General features: G+C 40.5%; 1 protein-coding gene across 1 annotated transcript; it reads left to right on the top strand.

The window, feature by feature from the left end:
* The first annotated feature begins 421 nt into the window (after window positions 1-421).
* On the top strand, window positions 422-17,807 carry LOC113477578 (probable G-protein coupled receptor 141). The gene is made up of 2 exons (XM_026843993.1): window positions 422-495; window positions 16,860-17,807. The coding sequence occupies exons 1-2, from the start codon at window positions 475-477 to the stop codon at window positions 17,805-17,807; spliced, it is 969 nt and encodes a 322-aa protein (XP_026699794.1). The 5' UTR covers window positions 422-474.
* Window positions 17,808-23,660: the final 5,853 nt, after the last annotated feature.

Raw genomic sequence — 23,660 nt, 5'->3', positions numbered from 1 at the left:
TGTGACTAAGTGCATACTCCCACTTACGCTTTTTCACTTTCAGTCTTATTAGTTCTCTTTCTTTCTTACACCTGTAACTGCTTACAAGCAGATACATTTTGGAATAACAGGAAATATTTAATATGTATTGAAAACAACAAGAACAAATAAAAGCCCCAAACACATCAACATCAATAGACTTTCCCCAACATTGGACAATTTTAAGATTCAGCTAGACAATGTGCTGGGCCATCTTGTCTAGACTGTGCTTTTGCCAAGAAAGATTGGACCAGAGGATGCTTGAGGTCCCCTCCAACCTGTGACTAGATTCATGAGATGATAACAATTGGGCCAATCACGTTTGTCATCTGTTTGTTCTTTCTGGGCAATGGGCAACATTTCAGGAAGCAGACAGAGCTGGGTTGCAGTTATAGTTCCTCAGCAGCACTTCTCTGCAAAGCCGGGGACCTTACAGAGTGCGGCAAGTCTCCTGCTATGCGGCTGGAGAGTCTGTGGGTAAGTGTTTCAAAGGTTCTTGGCAGAGGTTCTGGAGGCAGACGTGCTGAAGGGCATATTTTACCCCTCACCTTGGAGAGGAGGAGGAAAATATTATTAAACTCAAATGAGAAGGCTGCGGATCTGGATGGAGCTTAACAGTTCCTGGTGGGAGGTAAGCTTAAAGCAAAGCTGGGAGGAATCGTTATAGGATGGAAGTTAAATTACTTCAGGTTTTTACTCTACTGCAGCAGTTGTGAGTGTTAGATTTTGTAAAATCTATGGAAGCAAAGTAGGAGGTAGTTAAAAGTGTATTTTGCGAGTCAGTGTTGCAAGAAGGGCACCTGTGCTCCTTTCACAATAGCGTCCACACTTTCATAATCCTTTCTGAAAACTGATTAAAAGAAAATGTAAACCATAAAGACAAAGAGTAGTATTATTGGTTTTGACAACTGATCTTTAAGCAAAGAATAAGAATGAAATTTTCATAGTGCTTCTACTAGCTTACTCATAAGCTTTGATACTCTTTCATGAAATTTTTCAAAATCACCTCAGATGCTGGGGATCACAAGAGGATTGCCAGCTTTGCCTTCACTTTGGTGCTTTTAGGCACCTTCTCTGATTCTCTCAGACACTTGCACAGCTCAGCAAGAACGGCTGGTGAGTGGGTTAGCATCCACTTCTTGAAGGGTTTTGGACAGCTGGTTTAGCCACTGGTTATCTGCTCTGATGCTGAGTTTTACATCCCTGTTCTGTTGCTCAGCATGTTCAGGAGGCCATTAGGAAGGCAACAAAAGAACCCTGGGTGACAAGTTTTTTCATTTTATTGATGTTGCAGAGCTTTCATTCGTTAGCCAGAAAGAGCAGCTGAAGTGTCTTTATCAGTGATCAGGGAAAAGAAAAGCATGAACTGAGTAATACAGATAAATCAGACAAGATAGAGCTGTGGCTGGAGGAGACAGAAAAGTGATCAGAAGGTACAATAGCAAAAATGACCCATATCACTACGTGTATATTATCTGAGTAACTATGCAACTGGGTTCTGTTTGGACTCCGTAACTTTGCTGGGTGATCATGTATCAGGTGCATTGGTTTTATCTCTGTAGCAAGTGGCAGCTTTTTCCTTCCCCTGTTGTGAACACAAAGCTCCATGCCCCTCCCTCTGAGAAGACAGAAAGCATAGAACTGGTTTTTCACCTTCCACTTTGAACTGTACCATTGCAGTTCTCATCTTTATGGCAGCATTATCAGTTGAAGCACACAACTTACAGCAGGGGAAGTTTGAAGGGCACCAGATACTCCACAATAACTGTCCACAGACTTGCTGCTGTTCAGGAGCATCTCACTGCATGAGAGCTTAAATCTCCACAGTGTTCTTATCAGCCATGGAAAGGCATCGCTCCTTTGAGTATGCTGTTTATGTTTGGTCCCCAAAAAAGGTATCTGCTGCTCTTCAGGTGATGAGCCAAAACCAGATGCAACTTTCTAAAAGAATTGCTGCAAAAATCACACATTATTCAAAAGTGGTGTTGAGGGCAGTAGGAAGTGTGATGGCTATTTTGCCTTGCTTTGTTGCATGATTATATGCTATAGGGTTGTGCTTTATTTTTGTATGTAAAGAACTGGCCTTTCAAGTACATTGTGAGAAGCAACTAGAGTGTGAGAAAATTCTGCTCACGATTTTATAAGTGAAAAGGCTAGCAATACCAATAACTGGATAAAATAGTTGGAGTCCTGTTACTGTTACATATAGATTCATTTAATGATGAAGTTGTCATGACATCTAGCTGATCACAAAGTATCTGGATACCTTTCAAAGCTAGATTGGATAAAGCTCCCCAAGATTGTTTTTTAACAGCTTTTCTCCTTACTCAAATGCAGAAATATCACATCACAATCAGAAAACATCAAAATCAGAAATATCTATATCACAATATTTTATTTTGCTAAGTTGTTGTGTGGTTTGTTTTTGTTTTTTGTTTTTTTTTTTTTAATAAATGTGCTGTTATGAATTTCCATAAGAGGTAAGAGAGGCAATAGTGTGGGTAGAAAGAGATTGCTCCAAATTTGCAGCTTTGCGGTCATTCTTAGTTCATGGTTCTTGGCCCCAGAACCCTCCCAGAGAGGGGCCATCTCAATCACTTTATCCTTATCTTTAAGAGTCTCTGGGAAGTACAGTTGCTCATCATGATCTTAGGTCTGAAACTGGGAGTAGATGCTTTGAAAAATAAGGCTAAGGCTGTAGAGAATCTTGAAGAGAAGAAAGAGGGTTCTGATCCTGTATAGGAAGTTGGTGTTGAGGCAGAGGAGCCTCTTGTATTGTGGGGTGCTGTACGTGCACAATGCAGCATCCATATCAACTGGACCTCCCTAAACTTCAAGTCCCAGAAATATGTGCAGCTTCTGTTCAGCCTCAGTGTGACACAGGTGTCACAAACAGAGATCAAACCATCACTGTGTCTTCCAGGCAGTCACAGCTAATGGGAGGTTTTATATCTCAATTTACATTACAAGGTGGCAAATATATTGGTGTGGATAAGTCGGGGTAGCTGTACATGGGCCTGCCCTGTTTGATCTCTCCCAGCCTTGTATCTCAGAAGCTGAGGCAACTGGACAGCCCCTGGCTTGGTGGTGGGAATGCTCTCCTTCCTGCTGCATCCTGGCAGAAGCAGGCGATGGCAGACCTTGTTTCTGCTGCAGGAGATGGCATGAAGCCTCCCAGCAAGATCTGTGCATTTCTCAGAGCTTGCCTCTTTCCATTCACTGACCTTCTACAGGGAAGGATAAACAGGTCAAGCAGGTTTTGGAAGAAAGGAAAAGGGATTCATTCCAGGTATTCGGCGTCACAATCAGGGTTATTTTGAGCATATAAGGTGTTAGCAATATAGTTGTCATTGTTTGAAGGAAATTTTGAGACCAACGGCTGTCAAACAATTAAGAGGTTGATGTAAAGGTGGTTTATTTAAGAGAAAGGTACTTGTCATCCTACAAAAGAGCATTGCTATGACTTTATTTGCAATTCTGTGTTGCCTTCTATGATGAAACAATTTGTTCAGTGGGTGAGGAGAGACATCATCTACCTTGATTTTAACAAGGCATTTGACATGGTCATCTTAATAACCTGTTGACAAGCTGGAAAAATACAAACTGGATGGAGGGACCACAAGATAGGTAAAGAACTTCCTAAAAAGCTGAGCTGATAGGGTGGTGGCTCAAAGTTGAACCAGCAGCTAGTCACAGGGGGAGTTCCTTGGTGTCAATACTGGGCCTGATACCATTTGGTGGCTTTATAAAAAGTTGGGATGACAGGATTGAATACACCCTCAGCAAGCATGCAGATGACAACAAATGGGGAGGAGAGAGATGCTAAAAGGAAGAGCCACCAGAGACACTGCATCAGGCTGGAAGATTGGGCCAACAGGAACTGCGAAGTTTAACAAAGACAATTGTTAAATCCTGCACCTGGGACAGAGTAATCCCATGCAGCCATGGGGAGATGTATGTGTCTGGAGGTCTGACTGCCTGGGGTGCAGCTTTAATGAGTGCCAGCAGTGTACCTTTACAGCAATGAAAGGAAACCTTGACATGGGCTGCATCAGAGAGAGTACAGCCAGCAGGTCAAGGACTACAGCCAGTAGGTCTAGAGTGTGCTTATTCCACTCCACTTAGTGCCCGTTAGACCACACCTGGGATGTTGTGTCCAGGTGTGGTCTTTCTGGTCCAAGACAGACACTGACAAATGCGGAGTGGCAGATTCTCCCTTGCTGGAAATATTCAAGGCTCGGTTTGATGGGACCCTGGATAACCCAGTCTAAGGCCCTGCTTTCAACAGGAGGTTTGACCTTAAAGTCTCCAGAGGTCCCTGGATGTTTTTATGATTCACCAACCACCATAGACACAAACTGGGATGTACACATGGCTTTCTGCAGTGTCATGCAGAGGTACCAAGACTAGTTCTGGAAGAGCTAACTGAAGAGCTGAAAATACTACAGCCTCTAAGCCTGAAAAACTGGGATAAATCTGACTAGAGGGAGTGTCACACCAACACAGATTTATCACTAACTACCTATTTAAAGCTAGAGTAGATATTCCTGCATAGCATTGCATTCTGAATTGCATGCATACCTCAGACTCACATGGTAACATGCATACCTTCTTTTGCGAAAGCCATACAGAAAGACTGCATGAATTCTACTCTTTTACACCTAAAACATCATTTGCAGGCTGCTTCTGAATCTGAAACAAAAAAGTTCAGGGAAAAAAGACTTCAAAAAAAGCATACAAAATATAATGCTGGCACATCTCACCAGATTAATCCAATTCCTCCTAACCTAGAAAAGATCTCTGGTACACCACTGAAATTAAGTTCATGTAAGGATAATCTTAGGTTGGGAACGAAATGAGCTCAGATGCCCTGTAACTTGTCTAGGGAAAACTGAATCTGAAAATTAAGTGGAGATAGCTTTTAGTACAGAATTCATTATTTTATTGTCAGCTCACTGAACAGAGCGAAATCTTTCTTCTTAAGTGAAATTAAGGGGAAAAGAGTTTTAGCCAAAATAAGAGGCATAAGGAAAATCTGGAATGGATACTCAGTAGGCATTGCTTGACCTTCACTTTTCATTGTACTACTGGTACTTAGCAGTGAATGGTGAGATGTCTCACCGTGAGGGCTGTAGAAATCATTGAATCACTTTCAGTCACGATCCTGATTTGATTGTGCAGGCAGAAAAGAAAGCTAGCAATGGGAATCTCTCCTCAGTGAGTTGATACTTCTCATTTCCACTTCAATAGCGCAGTTAAGCATATTAACTGTGTGCTTTATTTTATTAATCTCCTCAAATTCTTAACATAACTAATAACAGGAAAGCTATTTTGGGGATATCTTTTCTGTGAAGATGTATTTGAATTAGTGCTTAATGTGCTAACTTGAGAATCAGGAGCAATAAAAGGCATGTTGCTATGGCTAGTCTAACAGATCCTGTTGAGAAGCTAAAGGGCACGTCACTGCCCTGCTGTGGCTATTCTGCTTTGGGATCAGAGCTCATATCTGCACAGAGTAACTCCTACACCACACACTCCTGTACCAATTTACGTCTGCACTATTTTGGGCTTCTCCCCACCATGCTCCACTGACTCCAGGTGGATTTTAATTTTTTTATTTTCTGTACATCTATCATATAGGGATCATAATATCATGCAGGAAAGTCCTGCCAATCTGTCTTCAGCTAAGAAGAGCTCATATGAACTTTAGTGAATAATGATGTAAAATATTTGGCACTTATTCTTTCCAGTGATCAGAAAGATAACCTGGATGAAGGAAGTTAGGCAGGGAATCTAACTGATAGTTTATTGGTTTATACTCTATTTTTTATAGAGAGGTCTAAAGACCAACCAAGAACAGGAGCCCAGTGGCATGCTGTCTTGTGCAACACCACAGCACAGGGTACTCTAAAACCAAATAAGCAGGTTTGGATTGGTAAAACAGCATTGTGGCTACAAGAAGCATGGTCCAGGATTTTGAGCAGAGTCCTGTGTTAATGAAGTAGGGAGAGAGGCTAAGAGAAAGCAAGTTAGGAGGATGATGAGACAAAGGGCAGGTGTGGGTACTCTTCCCACAGCCCAGAACCGCAGCCTTTATTGTAGGTGATTCTACAGCTGCTCCTACCTGGAGTCTCTAGTTGCATCCTTAAATGTTTCAGCTGAACTTCAAATAGGCAAAGGCCTTAAAAAATGCGTCAATAATGAGCTTATTCCTGACACCATTAGCCTCAGACTTTGGCAAATGCATTGAAGATCTTAATTTAACACAAATGTTTATCATTAGCTCAGAATAGAAACCTCCGGATTTAACAGCAAAATGAACCATTTCAGCTCAAAATATTTGATGTAAAAGAATGCTTTGCATGCATACAGTGCTTCATGCTATTATGCAGTCTTTAGCTGTGCTCATCAGGAAAGGCTCTTGCAAATCAAGGTACTTAATGAATGCAGCATGGAACAATTCTCTTGCAGTAAATTCCCCATTTCTGAAAAAAATAGGAGGAGCCCTGAATTCCTGTCTAACTGTAGTAGCAAAGTCATGTATTTCATTGTGCTGAGGTAGGAAAACATCTTTGTTATTAATCTAGCAGTGCTGGTAATAAGCTTTGCTTTCTGTACTGCTCCTAGGCAGACACTCTTAAACTAATGAACAGAGATTTGTTCCTCTGCCAACACAGACAATACATTTTAGCATACTAAATTTCATAAATATCTCTATGTGTATATTCAGCATGAAAGTGATCATTAGTAAAGCAATTTTTTTCCATGCATCTGGTGATAGAGTTTGTATTACCTCTGCAGTTCAGAAATCAAATGAAGTAAACAGTCTGAGAATAAAGGAGTATTAGCAATTGCAGTGAACATTTTGAGGGCGAGTAAAAATAGACGTGCTGTAATCTTTTTAAAAAAAATATATTCTTCTTTATAACATGCTGCCTGCCTCAGCAGGCAATTAGTGAGAGGCTAGTATGGAGTTCAAACAAATTTTAGGATGAGGACTGTCTTTTTAGGTGAAGGGAAAGGCATATATGCATATAGGAGTGGCACGGTACCACATATATGATTTCATTCTCTGCAGTCTAATGTCATCCTTATGGCAGGAGTAATGTATCTCCTTGTCAGTCAGGACCCCGCTCCATTTTTTTTAATCCTGGTGATAACAAACTCTGATAATAAGTGAATTGCTGTGCTGGATTCCTGATGAAAGGCGTATCTACTGAAAAACCTACTGGCATGCGACAGATGCGAACTAGTAAAATCCTGCAGAACAAGTTGATATTAAAGTTGGTGATAGACTGCTGGAAATGTGCAGCTGTTAAAAATAAATAAGACACCTTCTCAAAGAGGTCCATTTAGACTGAGGTCTGCACAGATATATTTCGTATGTGGTTCTGATTGCTCCTCTCATCCTCAGTGCCAACCACCGAGGCCAAAGCAGAGTGTCAGTAGAAAACAGAAGTACGTACAGGGAAAGGTAGGCAAATTATTAGTGTTAGAACAATTATTTTCTAGATTTGCGATTCCTCCCCTCCCACCACTTTTAAAAAAGTACAGCAGATTTTGATGTGGATTTAGGTTTTGTTTCCAGTACTACTCTGTTGAAAGATCTGTGTTATGATAAGAGCTGAATAGAAATTTGATGTGGTTTTATTGATATGCTATACTTCAGTATGGAATGAGGTGCAATTTCGGTGTTTCCAAAGGAGGGAAAGGTAATGAGATAGACAGACTTTCTCCACACCACTCTGACTCAAGTACTTTTAAGAAAATTTGAGTAAAAGTGCCCAGGGATAGTAACTTGCAACATGGGTATTTTTTCCTCCTAAATTAGAAAAGGCAACTAGGAAGAGGCCACCAGATGTATCTCCACTTTTCAGATGAACTTGAATTTATATCTCTGCTGTGAAAAGATGTGTGAAACAGGGAATTCAGGTCACATTTTCCTCCCTATATTTTTCCAAAATGTTCTTTCAGATGTGTCACAGGCAATATTTCTCACTCATAGGATGCCTTGCACAGCCTGGGTGACAGCCACAAATCACAACTATTTCATAATCCAGATAGAGACATTTTAAGAAACCTATTATCTACAAAATGTTTTTGGCTGTTATTGATACAGAACATTTTTTCTTTTGTAGTTGGTTAATGCCTTTCTATTCAGGTGCTTGAAATAGTAAGACACATTCGAAATATGAGTTAGAAATATGATTTTGCTCATAGCAGCTAGAAGTTACTCACTCTACATTCGGCCTTTCAGCTATTCATGTTAGCAGTTGAACTTTTACTTAATGGTAAATTGCAATTAATCTGTCACAATCACAGCTTAATAACTGATCCAGCCAGTCTTACATACTAGGACCAGACCCATAGCTGGTACTGGGAGGAACTCTGAGCAGTTCTGGGCTTTGCATAAGGAGCACAAGATGTAGTGGATAATGCTCTCCCTGTATCTCCTCCTCTTACCTCAGAAGCAGACACTGTCCTTGCTTGAGGACACTTCTCTGACCCATCCTAAGAAAAGGCCGAAGGAACTGCTGACCAACACTTGGTGTTGGTCAGTCCACAGGTACATCTACTAAACCCATCTCTTTCACAGTCAAACATACATTGCAATATGGGATTTTCCCCAGTTTAGGAAAGGATAGATTGACAAGAAACTGAACCTTGCTTAACCTGGCCAGCCCCCTGATATCTCTACTGCAGGATTTTGAAAGGCACTTTCAGAGGAGCCTGTCTTTTTGCCATAGTTGCAACTGGCTCCTTTATATTCAGGCACAAATCAAAGGGAAAATTGAAGAAACAGGGCCTTGATATGCTGTCCCACCAGACTCAATCAGAGGTGTCACTGATGAAACTGGAACTGGATAGTATTAGAATTGTATGCTAGAGAGGAGAATCAGGCTCATGTCTTACTGCAAGACTAATATACAACTAATGGACAATGCCTTGGCTAGTATAAACAGGCTTATATTTATTAGTATAAATGGAGTTTATGTGATGGGTCTGAATATATACAAGGAACAAAGAAGGCTAGTAACCAGCATTGCAGTAGTTTTTCAATAATTCAGATCCTGATTCTTTCATGAATGTAATGACAAGCAGGTTCTAGCTCTTCCAGTGTACAATAAAATTTTATAATTAAGGAATACTTTGCTAGTTCTAATAGCGTTTTCTGTCTGGCAGAAGTCTGGTCAACTGTCCAGCAAATCTGATTTATTCAGGTAACTGTCCCTCACATTTTGGGGAATATTTCAAAACTCACCATTAGTAACTGCAGGTTTAGAGACTGCTCTGGGGCCTGATTCTCTGCTACCACCATCAGCTTGGAGTTTTCAGGAGTGTTACTCCAGCTTACCCTTAACTAACTAAAACTCAGGTTACCCACAGTGACTTTAAGGTGTTCAGGTGGATCTTATTCTTTGCTTTCTGCCACCTAATTAAGTGAAAGAGAGGAGTAGTTTTCCAGAAGACCCAACCACACCACCTGCATACCTCTTAGCACCCTGCCTGGTCCACTTCTGAATCAGCACTCCAAATCCTTGAGTCCTGGCGCAATAAATGTAGAAAACCAAAACACTGGGTTGCCATGGTTATTCTGTGTACATCTCTGAGTTCGGAACAGCTGAATAATCACTAACATCATGTAGTATGCCTGACCATAAAGGACACAGTTCTCTTTCTCAAGAACCTTTCATGTAATCCCGAGTCAAGGAGTCTTGATGCTACTCTCAGAACAAGTAGCCCTTGAAATCTAGGCCAGGCTTTCAGCTATTGTTAAACGGCCTTGGCCCAGGAACTATAATGCGAATTTAAACTAGATGAAGGTCTGATCTAGATGGTCTGATCTAGATGATACAATGGTACTGTGCAAACTCACTATCATACATAGATTTTGGGGTATTGCCATGAGCATCAGCAATTACTCAAAACTTACAAAATAAGTGCCTCTCTAGTACCTGTGTTTAAATTCAGTTGGTGTGTGGTGTTCTAAAATAATCACATTCTGCCACCAGCTCAGTACATTACTGGTGCAAATACAGACATACCAGTCTGGAATCTATTCTTTGAACTGCAGTGAGAGAAACGTATTCCAGAGATTATACCTGGTTTTAAATCTTGGGCAAAATTGCGTCAGTTCAGCAGGGAAAATGAATTGCAATCATGTGTATTAATCTTTCTATATCTGTCTAGAACTTGATATTAACTATAACTTAGAGACAACAAAGATATTTAGGATGCCTGTCTCAGACCAGACTCTGGTATTTGGATATTTGTTTTAATCCTGGGTCAGTGCAAGGATTGAAGATTTGCAGAATGCAAACACGTGGAAAGAAGTCAACTGCAAAAGCTTAGGAAAACAACATTGTTATTTATCAACAATATTATATAACTTATCTAATTGTTTTATGTATGAAAAATATATACCAATGCTATTATACATTTTAACATATGTACTAAATTTTTGTATATATTCACTTATTATATGTATCAACAATATGATGTAACTTTGAAAAAAACCCACACTCAGATGCTACCTACAAGTCTTTAAGATACCTTGGCTTTCTTTCCACTATTAACTGGGACGTATTGATTCTAGAACAAGATCTACAAGAAGCCAAGATAAGGTACAGGACTTGATTTAAGGATATCTTAGCTTTATGTCTTGCTTTGCCATAGAGGTTTCAGCTTTTTAGCTGTAGCATGGGAACAATGATATGTATACCTCTTAACAGAGCTCTGAGATCAACTGCAAAAAGGTACTAGGTAAGAGCCTACCATTATTATTATGATAACGTTTTAATATTATCTGAACAGCTCTTTAGCTGTTAGGTGCTGGTAAAATTGCAAAATGCAAAAAGAGAATCTCCATCACATACCAGTCTGTTGTGAAGTACCACAGAACAGTACATCCCTTGTGTTTTTTTTAACCAAATGTGAAGCAACAGGATGTAGTCAGTTAAAATGTTCTTATGTAAGATTAGATGTAAGTGTTGAATGTTCATACTGCTCTTTTCAAAAATGTTTTACTCAGATATAACTGTGTGTTCTGACAGAAATGAGTTAAGCCTGCAGGAGGGCAAAACTGACCTTTCACGGCGCTCCTCGCAGAGACTCAGTCCTGCAGTAAGACATCTTTTACCACACACACCACACAGCAACCATCGCCACTGATGGGCTTTTGATACTGACATGGCAAATATTTTTTTGATCAAATCTCCTAGTTTCATTCTGCTAGCACCCTACAGTTATATCAAGGGCACCAAGACCCGAGATCCCGATGCTGAGCTACAATCTTGACAAAAAGCAGGGCTGAGGGATGGTGCTGGGCTTTAGGGTGAGCTTTGTTTCATCGCTTACACTTTGATGATACTTTAACCATAACTAAACCCACACTTCGTCAGTTATGATATAGATCATATTTTGTTCCTGTCTTACCTTGTTTTCCCAAAAACTTTTTCAATTGATCCCTTCCATTCTGGGGAATAACCTTTCCAAACGAGTGTTTTTGTGATCTGTGGGGCTTACATCTGTGTGTAGACTTGATCATTTTAGTCAGTAGAAGAATGTAATTGTTCAGAAATGGGAGGCTTTGAAGACCCCCTATGGCTAAGAAATAGCTGCAAATTAGGGGATCCTGTGATGCAACTAAAAATCTTCCTGAGGTTGTGTGCTTATGGGTAGCCCTGCCCTCATGTAGGGCAATCATGGTTGATTTTTCATCATAGGCTCAAAGAAGTAAGTAAGGCAATGACTCTTTAAAATATCAGGTAGTTTGCTTTTTGTTCTTAGAACTTACATAAAATGAAGAGCCAAGTAAACAACACTTGAAGATTGGAGGTAAGCTATAATCTGTAGGTATATACAGAATGAACAAAAGCCTTGGTTTGCAATGCTTTTAAAATAATGGTTGTAACTTTAGGGGAAAAAAAAAAGTATCTAATTGTCTAGTAGTTTTATTTCTAGCAGTTTTTAAACTTTTCTGGACAAGTGTTTTCATCATTGTTATTTGTAATTTCCTACTGCAAGAAAACACTGTTTCATCCTTTTTCATATTGCTGTCCTGTAGTTCTACACAGTCTCCTAAAACTGGGAGGCAATTAATTTTGTTTTTATCCATCTTTGTGTGTGTATTTGATATCATCCAATCTCTGTAAAGACCAGAAGGGTGAGTTTGTTCTCTTTGATAAGACACAGCTAGGATGGTAAATAATTATTTTTAGGAAGGTTCCATGATTTTCATTTTTGTGTAAAAACAGCAAAAATCTCAAACAAAACAGGACTAAGTCAACATGCTTTTCCATCCCATTTGTTCTTCAATAGACTGAATTTAAAATAAAAAGGATCAGTATAATGACCCAGCCTGCAAGACATGAGTCAATAAGATAGTGAATGTTAGAAGAATCACTAAAAGTTGTTTGAAAAAAGTCAATATCTAAATGTAAACACACATTTGATATTTCTTATTTTTAATTTGTCGTGTTTTCCTTTAAGTAGATGTTTATACATCAAACTTCAGGTGTGTGTGGCTATTTTGAAATTAAGAGAATTCTGCAAATATTTTAATCTAGTGGCATAAACTACTTTATGATAACACAACATGAAATTAGAGCAAATCGAAAAGCAATTACAATGCTCTCAACAGAAAGAATCTCTGAGACTAAATGAGGATGTTTGTGAAACAAATGCTCATTTTAAACAGACTTTTGTTAAGTCATATTTGTACTTTGCACTGCCTCCAACCTAGTCTTGTTTAATGCAGAAATGTCAGTTCTGACAAATACTCATTTTCCATTTTATTAAGTCTGTCAAAAATAGAAATATTTCATTTGAATTGAACTTTTTTCCTCTCCAAATTGAAATGAAACTTCTCAGTTGGGTGCATGCAGGCTGCAAATGCGGCTTCTGCAAACCCAACTGTCGGAACACATGAACATCTGTGTGAAGCATGCCAGTCCCTCAGCAGACTTATGTGGTGGGATAAATTTTGCAAATGCTTGTTATACAGAGAGTAGAGCTCACTGTTCGGCAGAGATTTGAAGATTGTCATTGTATTTGACAAATGAGGTTTTGGGGTTTTTTTTAATAAGTTGATGTAATGTTGATGTAACATAATGGTGACCAATGAACCTAGTTGGGTAAAGAGTAAACGATGAAGGAAACAAGCCAGTGACAGCGTGATCTGGATTGCTGAGTCAGGTGTAAACTAGCAACATGCATTTTACCACTGCCAAATGCAAAGCTGTTCATCTAAGAATCAAATAGGAGCACAATGCTGATGGAGGCAGTTCAGTGAAGAGCAACAAGTATGACTGGAATAAAAAGAAAATAAGTATCTTCTGTCTCTTATCTCTACTTATCTCCATGTATCTATAGGGAAAACCAAAATTTGACAAATGGTTTTTAAATCTGAAGGCAAATCAGAAGCACAAACTATGCCTGGAAGCTGAGGTTGTACGAATTCTGTCTAGAAATATGGTTCACTTTTTTTAAAAAAAAAAACAAACAAAAAACAAACTGTAGGAGAATTAACAGTAAAATAAAAGAGAAACAAGTTCCTGAAGGTTGGAATTAATATTCCTTTATTGTGAAAATTTTGGCAGAGACCAAAGCGTTTTTGTAAGTAAGTGAGGTGCTCTGGCCTGAAGAGAGCCGTCATCCAGGGAAGTCCTGTGGACTGTGCTGCACAGAAAGTCACAGGAAATGAACGTCATGGCCTTATCCACACTGATAACTGATGAATCCTGAGTGCATGAAAATATTTTGTGGTTCATAGTTCTGAAAGAACCCAGCATCTGGCCTCTTGGCAATCTACCTCCTTTGTCAAAATGAAACATAGCTCTTCTGGCAATTGTCCCCAAGCCCTTGGCACCAGCAGATGTTTCTTTAACTGCTATGGCATTCAAATGAAGTGGTTCCCATTGTTACCTCACGGCTGTTCAAAACGCGTGTCCAGCAGAAATTTAGCCAGGTAATGAGAGGCTCAACACATAAGAAGACCAAACCTGGCTCCAAAACTTGAGAAATGTCACTGAATTGGCAGTAGCTAGAGGGCGTAGGAAGGCAAGGAAGCATATCCTTGAGGAGAAACTGCTTTTGGATGCTCAATGATTTAAGTCGTCTCTGAGCTCCTTCCATTCTCACAGATGTTGAGACCTAACATTAATGTGCATGAAGGGAATCTGCCTGGATGAGGAAAAGTACCATCCTGAAGGAGCTCCTTGGCGATGCAGACATTGAGGCCGGGGGGTGTGTGGGAAGGAGGCAAGAAGGAATGAGACTGTGACCAGGGTACAGCCACTCTGTAAAATGCAAGGTAATGATAAGATAGTTTAAAAAGCTAGTTTAAATCAAGTTGGATTCAGTACTGAAGTATTGTTGTTACAGCTTTGTAGACTTACACCAGCTGACATCATCAAGGGGCTAAGCAGCATGGGGGAAGATAATTTCTTAGATAACTTGATACCACTCTCAGTGGTCTCTTCTGTTGTTCCTCCTCTGCTATGAGATATTTTCCAGCTCTTGGACACTTCCATAGCTCATGTTTCCAGTAAGGCTCAGTAAGACCTGCTTTCATTCTCATTCCATGTGCCTCCTGTTAAATTCTGGACAAAGGACTTGTTAGTTGTATTTCAGGCCAGTAAGTTATAACTGCGTGAATGTAAGTACAATAGGAAACCTCATTCCACCGGAAAGCAGTGTTTCCTCTGTGAAACACACCCTGTGTCACGGTACACTCTGTATTCATCACGCAATGACACTTCAGTGGCATGCCTGTAGTATTTGGGAGTTAATAATCTCATATCATAGCTGCTGGTAGCTGTTTTTTTTTTTTTTTAAGATTAATGAAAATTAGATTTCCTGCAGAATCTTATAATGTAGGAATTTAGCAATGACGACAAAATTCTGCAGAAACCTGCATTTCAGTGTCTCAGTTGCTTATTTGCAGACAGAAATAGGTCTCTGGTTGTCCTCTTAATAGGAATGTCTGAAGAAAATATCAGTTATCTGACTTCTGCTTATCTGTTCCTTCCTGCCTTCAGCTCACATTTCACTGCTAGGATCCAAAGGGTGACTGTGAGGGGTCCTTCCACTCCAAGCACAGCCTTGCTGCTGGGGCTGCTCACACCAACCCCCATTTCCAGCATGTTGCCTTTAGGTCTGTGGCACTTTTTAAACTTTAAATATGCAGTTTAAATTAAAACAGTGTGATAATGCCACTTTTTAGAGACATCTTTTCAAATTCAAGCTTAACAACCTGGCAAAACTGATGAACAGCTATTACTAATACCTTCTGGTTTGCACGGTGGTAAGGCTGAAACACAACATCTCAGAAACAAGAACAGAACTGGAAGGAACTTACGTGGTTTATGATGCAAGAGCTGCAGTGTGTCAATCAGCAGAACTTTTGAGAAAAAGCTCTTTCACTGCAACCCATTTTACTTCTCATAGTGCGTTGGAATTAGTTGTCGATATAACTCTGAAATGCAGTTTCAAACAGAAAAGGTCAGTAAGTGCCAACAACCAACACATCAATCTGAGATATGGCATATATTTATGTTGATTACAGTAAAATACCTGGAGTCTTAGATGCATTGGAATAGCTAGAGAATAACTGACTTTTCAATATATAAAGAGATCTCAATTACTGTAGAGACGAATACTTAGAAATATTGCTAAGAAGCCACAAAAAATATCTGAGATGCATCACAGATATTCATTCCTCAGTGAGCAAAACCCATTTATAAAACTGTTACAGATATCTCCTCTTTTCCACAAAAGAGAGAACTGCTAAAGAACTTTTTTCCCCTCCAAACTTTGCACAGTATGTGCTGCCTAAAAATGAAAATAAACTCATCACTCATACAAAGAGATAGAGGAACTACTTTGTGAAATTAACAACACTGCGGTATTAAAAGAAAAATTGCAAGAGAAACCCCCCTCTTGTGTTGTGGGATTCATGGGTGAAATGGATGATATACCAGAGTCTGTTTTAAATTATACTTTGGGTAGCAGTAACAGTATATCTAGGATAGTGCAGAGCCCAGCAGTGTTCAATTTTCCCCGCTTCTTTTCTGTGACTGTAGCATGGACATCCTCTTGATACTTTCAGAGATGCAAACATGCTTAGGGATAACACCCTACCTGAACTCTTCCCCTCCCACGTGATCTTGTAGTACTTAAAAATTCTACCAGAAGTTACAATTAGAATTACAAGAACTTTATTTAATCCCTCTTTGAAACAGTATTATATTAAAATATATATAGTTTATTTATTAACTTGCTATTAACTTTCATCTAGCCTCAGCTCGGGCCAAGCAGGCTTGTTCGTACTAACCCAGGATGTAATTTCCTAATGTTTTCTAACAGCCCATTTTGTAACACCCGATTACCACATACTAGATGTGAAATGGCCTTGAGAGCCAGGACAGCACTGCCCACGCTACTCGATCTGGCAGGATCTGAGCAGGATCTCCATGGAGCTTGGGTATCCATGGTGTTTAAGCCCTTACTCAGATAAACTGTTCATGGAGAAGGAGTTGACTATAATGTGTGCAAAACTCAGTGCTCAGTAACAAACAAAATTTGTAACTTTGATAGAGCAACATATGGTTATTATCTGGCTCTGGTAAGGGCAGATTTGTGTTGCAAATAAACTGATGAATGAGTAGCAGAATTTGAACAATATCTCTGATCTTCCCTGCAAAAGGATGCAGATGCTCAGAAGAGAGGAGAATTAATAACACAGAGAGCAATATCCAGGTGGAAATCTCTGCTGGCTTTTCAGGTGGTCCCTCTCATTCCTACCTTATCTTAACCTTTATGTGTTCCTTCGTTTCTAGAATATGTACAAGGAAGATTTCAGGAACATGACTGAAGAGAATGGGAACTGCAGTGACTCCTCCTGTGCCTTCACTCACACCAGCACCATGAGTGCCATACTGATTACTTCCTACTCAGTTGCCTTTGCTGGAGGTGGGATTGGGTCCATCACAATGTCATTTGTGCTGGTCAAGATGAACACTCTGTCCGTGACCACAACAGCCATCATTAACCTGGTCGTTGTGCACAGCCTCCTCCTCTTCACGGTGCCCTTCCGCCTGCACTACTATGTCAACAAGAAGTGGGTATTCAAGATGCCACTTTGCAAAATGGTGAGTGCAATGGTGCACATCCACATGTACCTGACCTTCCTATTCTACGTGATCACGCTGGTGATCCGGTGGCTCATTTTCTTTCAGTGGAAGGACAAGGTGGAGTTTTACAGGAAGCTACACGCCATTGCGGCAAGCGCTGCCGTGTGGGTCTTTGTCATGGTCTTCGTAGTGCCAGTCTTGTTCTTTGAATACGGACGCTCAGGCTCATACAACGATACAATATGCTTTAAGTTCCACAAAGAACTACAGCAGGACAGTGTGAAAGCCCTGAACTACACCATAATTGTATCTGTCGCCTGCATTACTTGTGTCCTCTTGGGCCTGCAGGTTTTCATCCTGGTAAAAGTGGCAAGGAGACTTTCTACCTCCCTCTGGTCACACCAAGAGTTTTGGGCCCAAGTGAAAAACCTAATTTTCATCTGTGTCATCATAATTTGTTTCCTTCCCTACCACCTCTTTAGGGCCTACTACATACAGCATGTGGATGCTTTTGACCAGTTAGAAAGCTACAATGAAATTTTTTTAAGTCTGACTGCCCTCAGCTGTCTGGACCTGCTGTCGTTCGTGCTGAGCGGAAGCCGCCTCTTCAAACAAAAGGTGGGCATGCTCCGCAGCAGGTTGTCTTGCTGCTAGCATTGACCTCTTGCAGAGTGCATGGACCTGGACCTGGCAGAGCACGGTGATGGACAGGCACGGCAAACCCCCTCCTCAGAAAGTCAGGGTGGGCCCTGGAAGCAGCGCAACAGACTCATGCGGGGCTCCGTGCACCTGCTCCCTGAAATAATGAACCACCTCCAGTTTCTCAGCTCTTAAACTGGAAATTTACCTCTGGAATTCCCTCACAGTGCTACCCAGTGAGCTGTGAGTGCACTTGGAGGAGAGAGAGGAAAGGGCATGGGCTTTTCTGATTTACTGTTGTCACATCAAGGTTTGTAAAGTCAAAGGCACTAAGAGGAGACTCAAGAGAATTTGCAAAGTATGTAGAAACACAAAAAAGCATTTTTTTATGGAATAAGGTACAGATTTTTGCAACATAAAGATCTATATAATTTTCCACATACCTATCTTATTTATTTCTCACATAAATATCTCATAATTCATCAAATATCAGGGAAGCTGTTGTTCCTTCTGGGTAGGTCTGTTCCTTCACTGTGAAGACAAGTGGAACTTCCTCAGTGAGCTGAACAATTAAACCAACTTTTTAAAAACAAAACAGCAATAAATAGCTATTTCTTAAAATATTTTCTCAAAATCACCTTTTGGAGATGGTATTACTGCAGCAGAAAAGAGTTTTGTTCTCTTTCCCACATTATGAAAATGTCTCTAACAACAAAAATTGCACATTTTTACCAAAATGAATATTGTAACTTCAAACAAAAGCCTTTATTTTTATTTACAGAGTTGTTCAATTAAAAAAAAAGTTTAACAGCAAGGATCATTTTGTTTAGATCATTCAGACAGCAGTTGCCTTAAAAAGTCAAATATTTTAGGTCTTTTACCTTATGTTGGTTTTGTGCAATTCTAAAGCTTAGAACTAATTACTCACAGTATCTCTAGCTTGAAATCAATTCTATAAATTTAGTACCTGTACTGGTAGAAGAGATTAAAATGTTACTGCTTGAGTTGGAGGGATGGATAAAGCTAACAAACCTGGTGTGGCTAAAAAGCTTATAAGATCTCAGTGAGGCATTGTCAGTTACTGTCTCTGAAGACAGAACTGAATTCCACTAGAAAAGAGGAAAAAATAAGCAAAATAATTCCGTGAAAGGCATTCAGGCTTTCATAGCTCAGCCGCTTTACACCTATCCCAAAATAGTATAAATCTCAGACTGCTATAACCCAAGACAGAAATGGCTAATATATCTTTCTTCTTGGTATCTGCATAAGGTTGCATTTGGCAAATTAGAGGTTATCAGCTGATCAGTTTCCAATGAGTGTCTCCCCCTGATGCAGTTGAAGTCCACATTTTCATACTTCTGAATCTTTCCATTCTTTTCTACTTCACCTTCAAACTCTCTTGCACATCAGACAGCAATCAAATAATGATTGGTTGATCTTGCTGTACCTGTACAGTCTTACTGCTTTTTGGTCCCACCAAGATTGTCACTTTATAGGATCCTGTCTCTTCTGTAGCCTTTTTTCTCTGTCTTCCTTCTTGCTTCAAGCTTCTCTATATCTCTTGGGAGGTCTGATCATGAGAAAAGTATTTTGAGGTCAGAGTCTGAGTAATGCCATATAACACCAAAAGTTGGAAATGACGGAAGTTCATAACACAAGTGGGATGGGGGGGGGTGTTCGCATGGCCCACCCTTGGCAAATAATTTGGATCACAACATCTGTTAAGATAGAAATGTGAGAGCTTGCAATGTGTGTGTGTCTGAGAAAAAACTGTCCAAGAAGGCGTTTGTTCCAAAAGGATCACAGTAAAAAGGAAGACGACTACCAACCAGAGTCAACAGTGGTTGGGGAACTATGGAGACTTTCATAACACGGAAGGAGTCAACTTGAATGTATAGTTCACTACTAGTTAATTATGTGTCATTAAGAAAGCAATGAACTACTCTGATCTACACGCACAAATCAATTTTTCCTTGTAGTGGGTAAGAAGGTGAAAAATGACACAACATTTTTGTGTCCTCTTATAGCAACATTGTTGATGGAAGAAAATACCTGGCATGTGTTTTGTAGGCACTGCATATCTTTGTAACACTATATTATAACCCTTCTGTCATAATAAAGTTGTTAACAAACAAAATGACTATGTGCTGAAAAAGTTAAAGAAGTCCTTCCTGCAAATATGCATATAAATGAAAAGCATTTTGTATCTGAATTTAGCAAGTTTCAAAAAACAAAACATACGTTTACAAGCAGTACGTCCTGACCATCCAGCTTGATCAATCTTGTTCATGAATGTGTTAAAATCATGATGGTTTATTCATGTAAAAATATAAACATTTGCAATACCCTACACCATAGCATCACAAAAAATACTAGATAGTTGGTTTTCTTCCAAATAAAAATAGATGCTAGTGATGTTAAGGCTGAGGATGACAATGAGCAGAATTAGGGGGTCATAATTCCATGCTTTAAGTTGGTGATACTATTCAGCATCCAGTCATGCTCTTTATGGGACTGTCTACTCAAACTTTACATCTGCCACTCATCTTGCTTTGTGAGTGTTAGTGTCTCCTGGCTTTGGCTGAGATAATTTTCTTTCCAGTAGCTGGTACAGTGCTGTGTTTTGGATTCAGTGTAAGAATAATGTTGATAACACACTGATGTTTTAGCTGTTGCTAAGGAGCACTTATCCCAAGTTAAGGATTTTTCAGTTTCCCATGCTCCGTCAGCAAAGTAGGTGGACAAGAAGCTGGGAGGGAGCATGGTCAGGACAGCTGACCCCAACTATCCAAAGGGATATTCCATACCATAGTGTCATGGTCAGTATATAAACTGGGGGGAGTTGGCCAGGAGGGGCGGATCGCTGCTGGGGCATCGGTCAGCAGGTGGTGAGCAATTGCACTGTGCATCACTTGTCTTAGGTCTTATTTCCCTCTCTTTCTGTTGTATTCCTTTTCATGATTATTATTATATCTTATTATTATTGTTGTTATTATATTTTACTTTATGTTAGTTATTAAACTGTTCTTATCTAAACCGGTGAATTTTACCTTTTTTCTGATTGTCCTCCACATCCCAATGGGAGGGGGGAGAAGTGAGCAAGCAGTGCATGGTGCTTAGTTGCTGGCTGGCGTTAAACCACAACATAGGGTCTGGCAGGGAAAGTCGGCCTCCTCCCTGAGAGAATGAAGTCTGGTTAACACTGACAGGAATTGCCCAGCCAGGTGGTGAGAAAGGTGGTGCTTCCAGCAAGGGTACTGACAGGGCTTGCAGGGAGGACCAGTTACTGGTCCCTCCAGCCTCCCCCTGCTTTGCCCATCACTGGCCTCTTGCTCTCTCCCACCCTCCTGGGCACCCTTCTCGCTCATTTCCCCCAGGGGGGCTGAGGAAGGGTGCAGGTGCTGCCAGGCAATGCCACAGAAGAAGAGTCTGAGTAACTCCTGAAAATGAAAGTGTAGACAAGGCGAGAGCAGCATCCAAAATGCATCCAAGTATCTTCTGTGATGGGGATAGTAGAGGCAGTGATGGAGAAGCTGATTTGTCTAGAGATAATCTATAGAGGAAGAATTTCCAGTTACCAGCATCAGCATGGTCAGAGGCACCACAAGCTTAAAGGAGACCCTGATTTTGCTGACTCTGGGTCACAGAGGATAGTTCTGGATTAGAAAACAACCACGTGAGATCACAAAAAGCTGTATTGCAGCAGAACATATTGAGGATAGGACCTGGAGAATGTGACAGGGGATGAGGATAGGAGGGCAGAGTATCAGCATATTTCTGCCACACAGTGGCAAGATAACATAGACTGTGTCTCTGGCCTTCATCTCATGTTGCTTACAGAACACTTAAATTTGCCAGAAAGTGGGGCTCTCACTAACAGGAGCAAACTTGCCCTCCACCACTCTTTGTTCCTACTCTCACATCACTCTTTCCATAGGATTATATAGGATTCCTCTGCTGAATGGCTTTCAGCTGCATCAGTTCTCTCTCTAGCTCACCAGGGAGTCCTGGAAAATTGAGTCAATGCAAGGATACATAGTGAGACTAATTTTTGCAGCAATGCTGACTTGGGGCATTTATCAAACTGTAATCCTACTTATCTAATTCCCTTTAGAATCCAGAACTTTTCTTTCCAGGTAGTTTTCCACCGATCCATGTCACCTGACATTTCCATTTCCATGTGCTCCCAAGGACCAGGGTGCCTTAGGCTAGAGGTGCTGTTAGGGGAAGGAGGGACCTCCACAGCTGAAGACCAGGACAGGGCTTTCAGGCACTTAATGCTCTCTTCAGAAATGGGGAGAGATAAGCGTGACAACCCCTGAAGGCAGCAGAGGCAGCAGCTGCTGAGCAGAAACCTTAATAGAGTTGCAGAATTGGACATTTCTGACCTATAAAGTCACTCATTTCTTCTGTTCTCAAAGAAATAGGACTTTGTGTGCACTTTCCCTGTAAGTAACCCCTATGGCTAGGACTCGATTGGAAACAAGGGCTGATTTCAAAAGTCAAGGGGTCATTAATAAAATATCAGCTTGACATCACAGACAGAAACTTCAGAAAATCAAACTGAACTTTCTGATGCTCTGTGAGGTAAGTTTTGCCATTTGCAAACAGCTGCTTAATAAACCAGATTTTTGCTGAAAATAAATACCGGTAAAGTTAATATACAGTATCCATTCCCTGAAGTATAACTGTAAATAATATATAGTCCTCTTTCCTCTGGTGAGGCAGCAGACAGGCTGTCGGGCTGCTTTCACTGTCAACCGGTAACACTTCCCTCTCTCCCAGTAACACCTCCAGTCTGGGAGTGCCTGGCTGGTTTTGCTCTTGGGCTCTGGTAGCTGTGCTCTCAATGAATTGTGTGCCCCCCCATGGGTGCCTGGGGCTCGCCTGACTCTGAGGGCTTGTTAATGGAAATGGTGCAAGTCCCATAGCTGGGAAGGGTAACACACCATCAACTGGGGGCTCAGCTATCAAATCCACAGGCAACCCAATCCATAGCTGGGTCATGGTCAGGAAGGACCACATCCCCAATGCCAACAAAAGAGGCAACACAGATGTTAGCACAGAAATTTAATAGCATCTCCAAATATTTCATCTGAACATGGGAAGCAAGACCCTGACGTGCTCATCAATGGCAGCATGCTGAGAGGAGGAGACTCATGGACAAGAGTTCAGAGCCTCTGATCTGTTTTAGAGGTTTACAGCATAGAGAAACAGAATGACCTGCCTATGTCTGAGGACAGAGGCATCCACTAGTGGTGGCACCATGATCTCTATTAGAGACATGTAAAAATCGCAGAAAGGACTTTGTCTTCCCAACACTTTTCCTCAGAAGATGTGAGACCTCACAGAGACTCCACTAGTCAGGTGCTACAAAAGCATGGGAGAAAATAAGAAAATAAGGAAAGGCAGCACAGATTGTATCTGCATTGGTGGAAAATGCTGTAGTGGACAACCTCGAATCATACCCTTGGAGACCCTCACCAGACTTGGGGCTGTATGCAGAGAAACATGAATGGGTGCAAACTCCACATTCACAGTTTCTGTCCTCCATTACAGAAGGATCAGCTGAATCAGGATCTCTCAAGACATGAAACGTGTCCATACACTAGAAATAGCATCACTAAGTTCTATGTTATGAAAAGCAGTTTGTAAGTTAAATTCAGCTTGCAGAATAAAACTATCTTTCTCTACAGTAAACTGGCCTTCAGAAGTTTAAAGACAAACAGCAGACAACCTGTATATGTTATGATGATACTGTGAAAGCAGCCATTTTTATAAACAATTTTTTTAAAAAAGGAAAAAGATTGGAAATTCGCAGTTCTTTCACGAAATGACTGTTTCAGCCACATACAATGACTGGGTTTA

This window comes from Athene cunicularia (genome assembly GCF_003259725.1).
Source record: "Athene cunicularia isolate RWA chromosome 2 unlocalized genomic scaffold, athCun1 chr2_part2, whole genome shotgun sequence".
NCBI classification, from domain to species: Eukaryota; Metazoa; Chordata; class Aves; order Strigiformes; family Strigidae; genus Athene; species Athene cunicularia.
This window is presented reverse-complemented; position numbering and strand designations above follow the sequence as displayed.

Coding starts and splice junctions, on each gene's coding strand:
- LOC113477578 (XM_026843993.1), top strand. CDS start 475: ATGCGGCTGGAGAGTCTGTGG. Junction 496..16,859: donor TGCGGCTGGAGAGTCTGTGG/GTAAGTGTTTCA, acceptor CTTCGTTTCTAG/AATATGTACAAGGAAGATTT.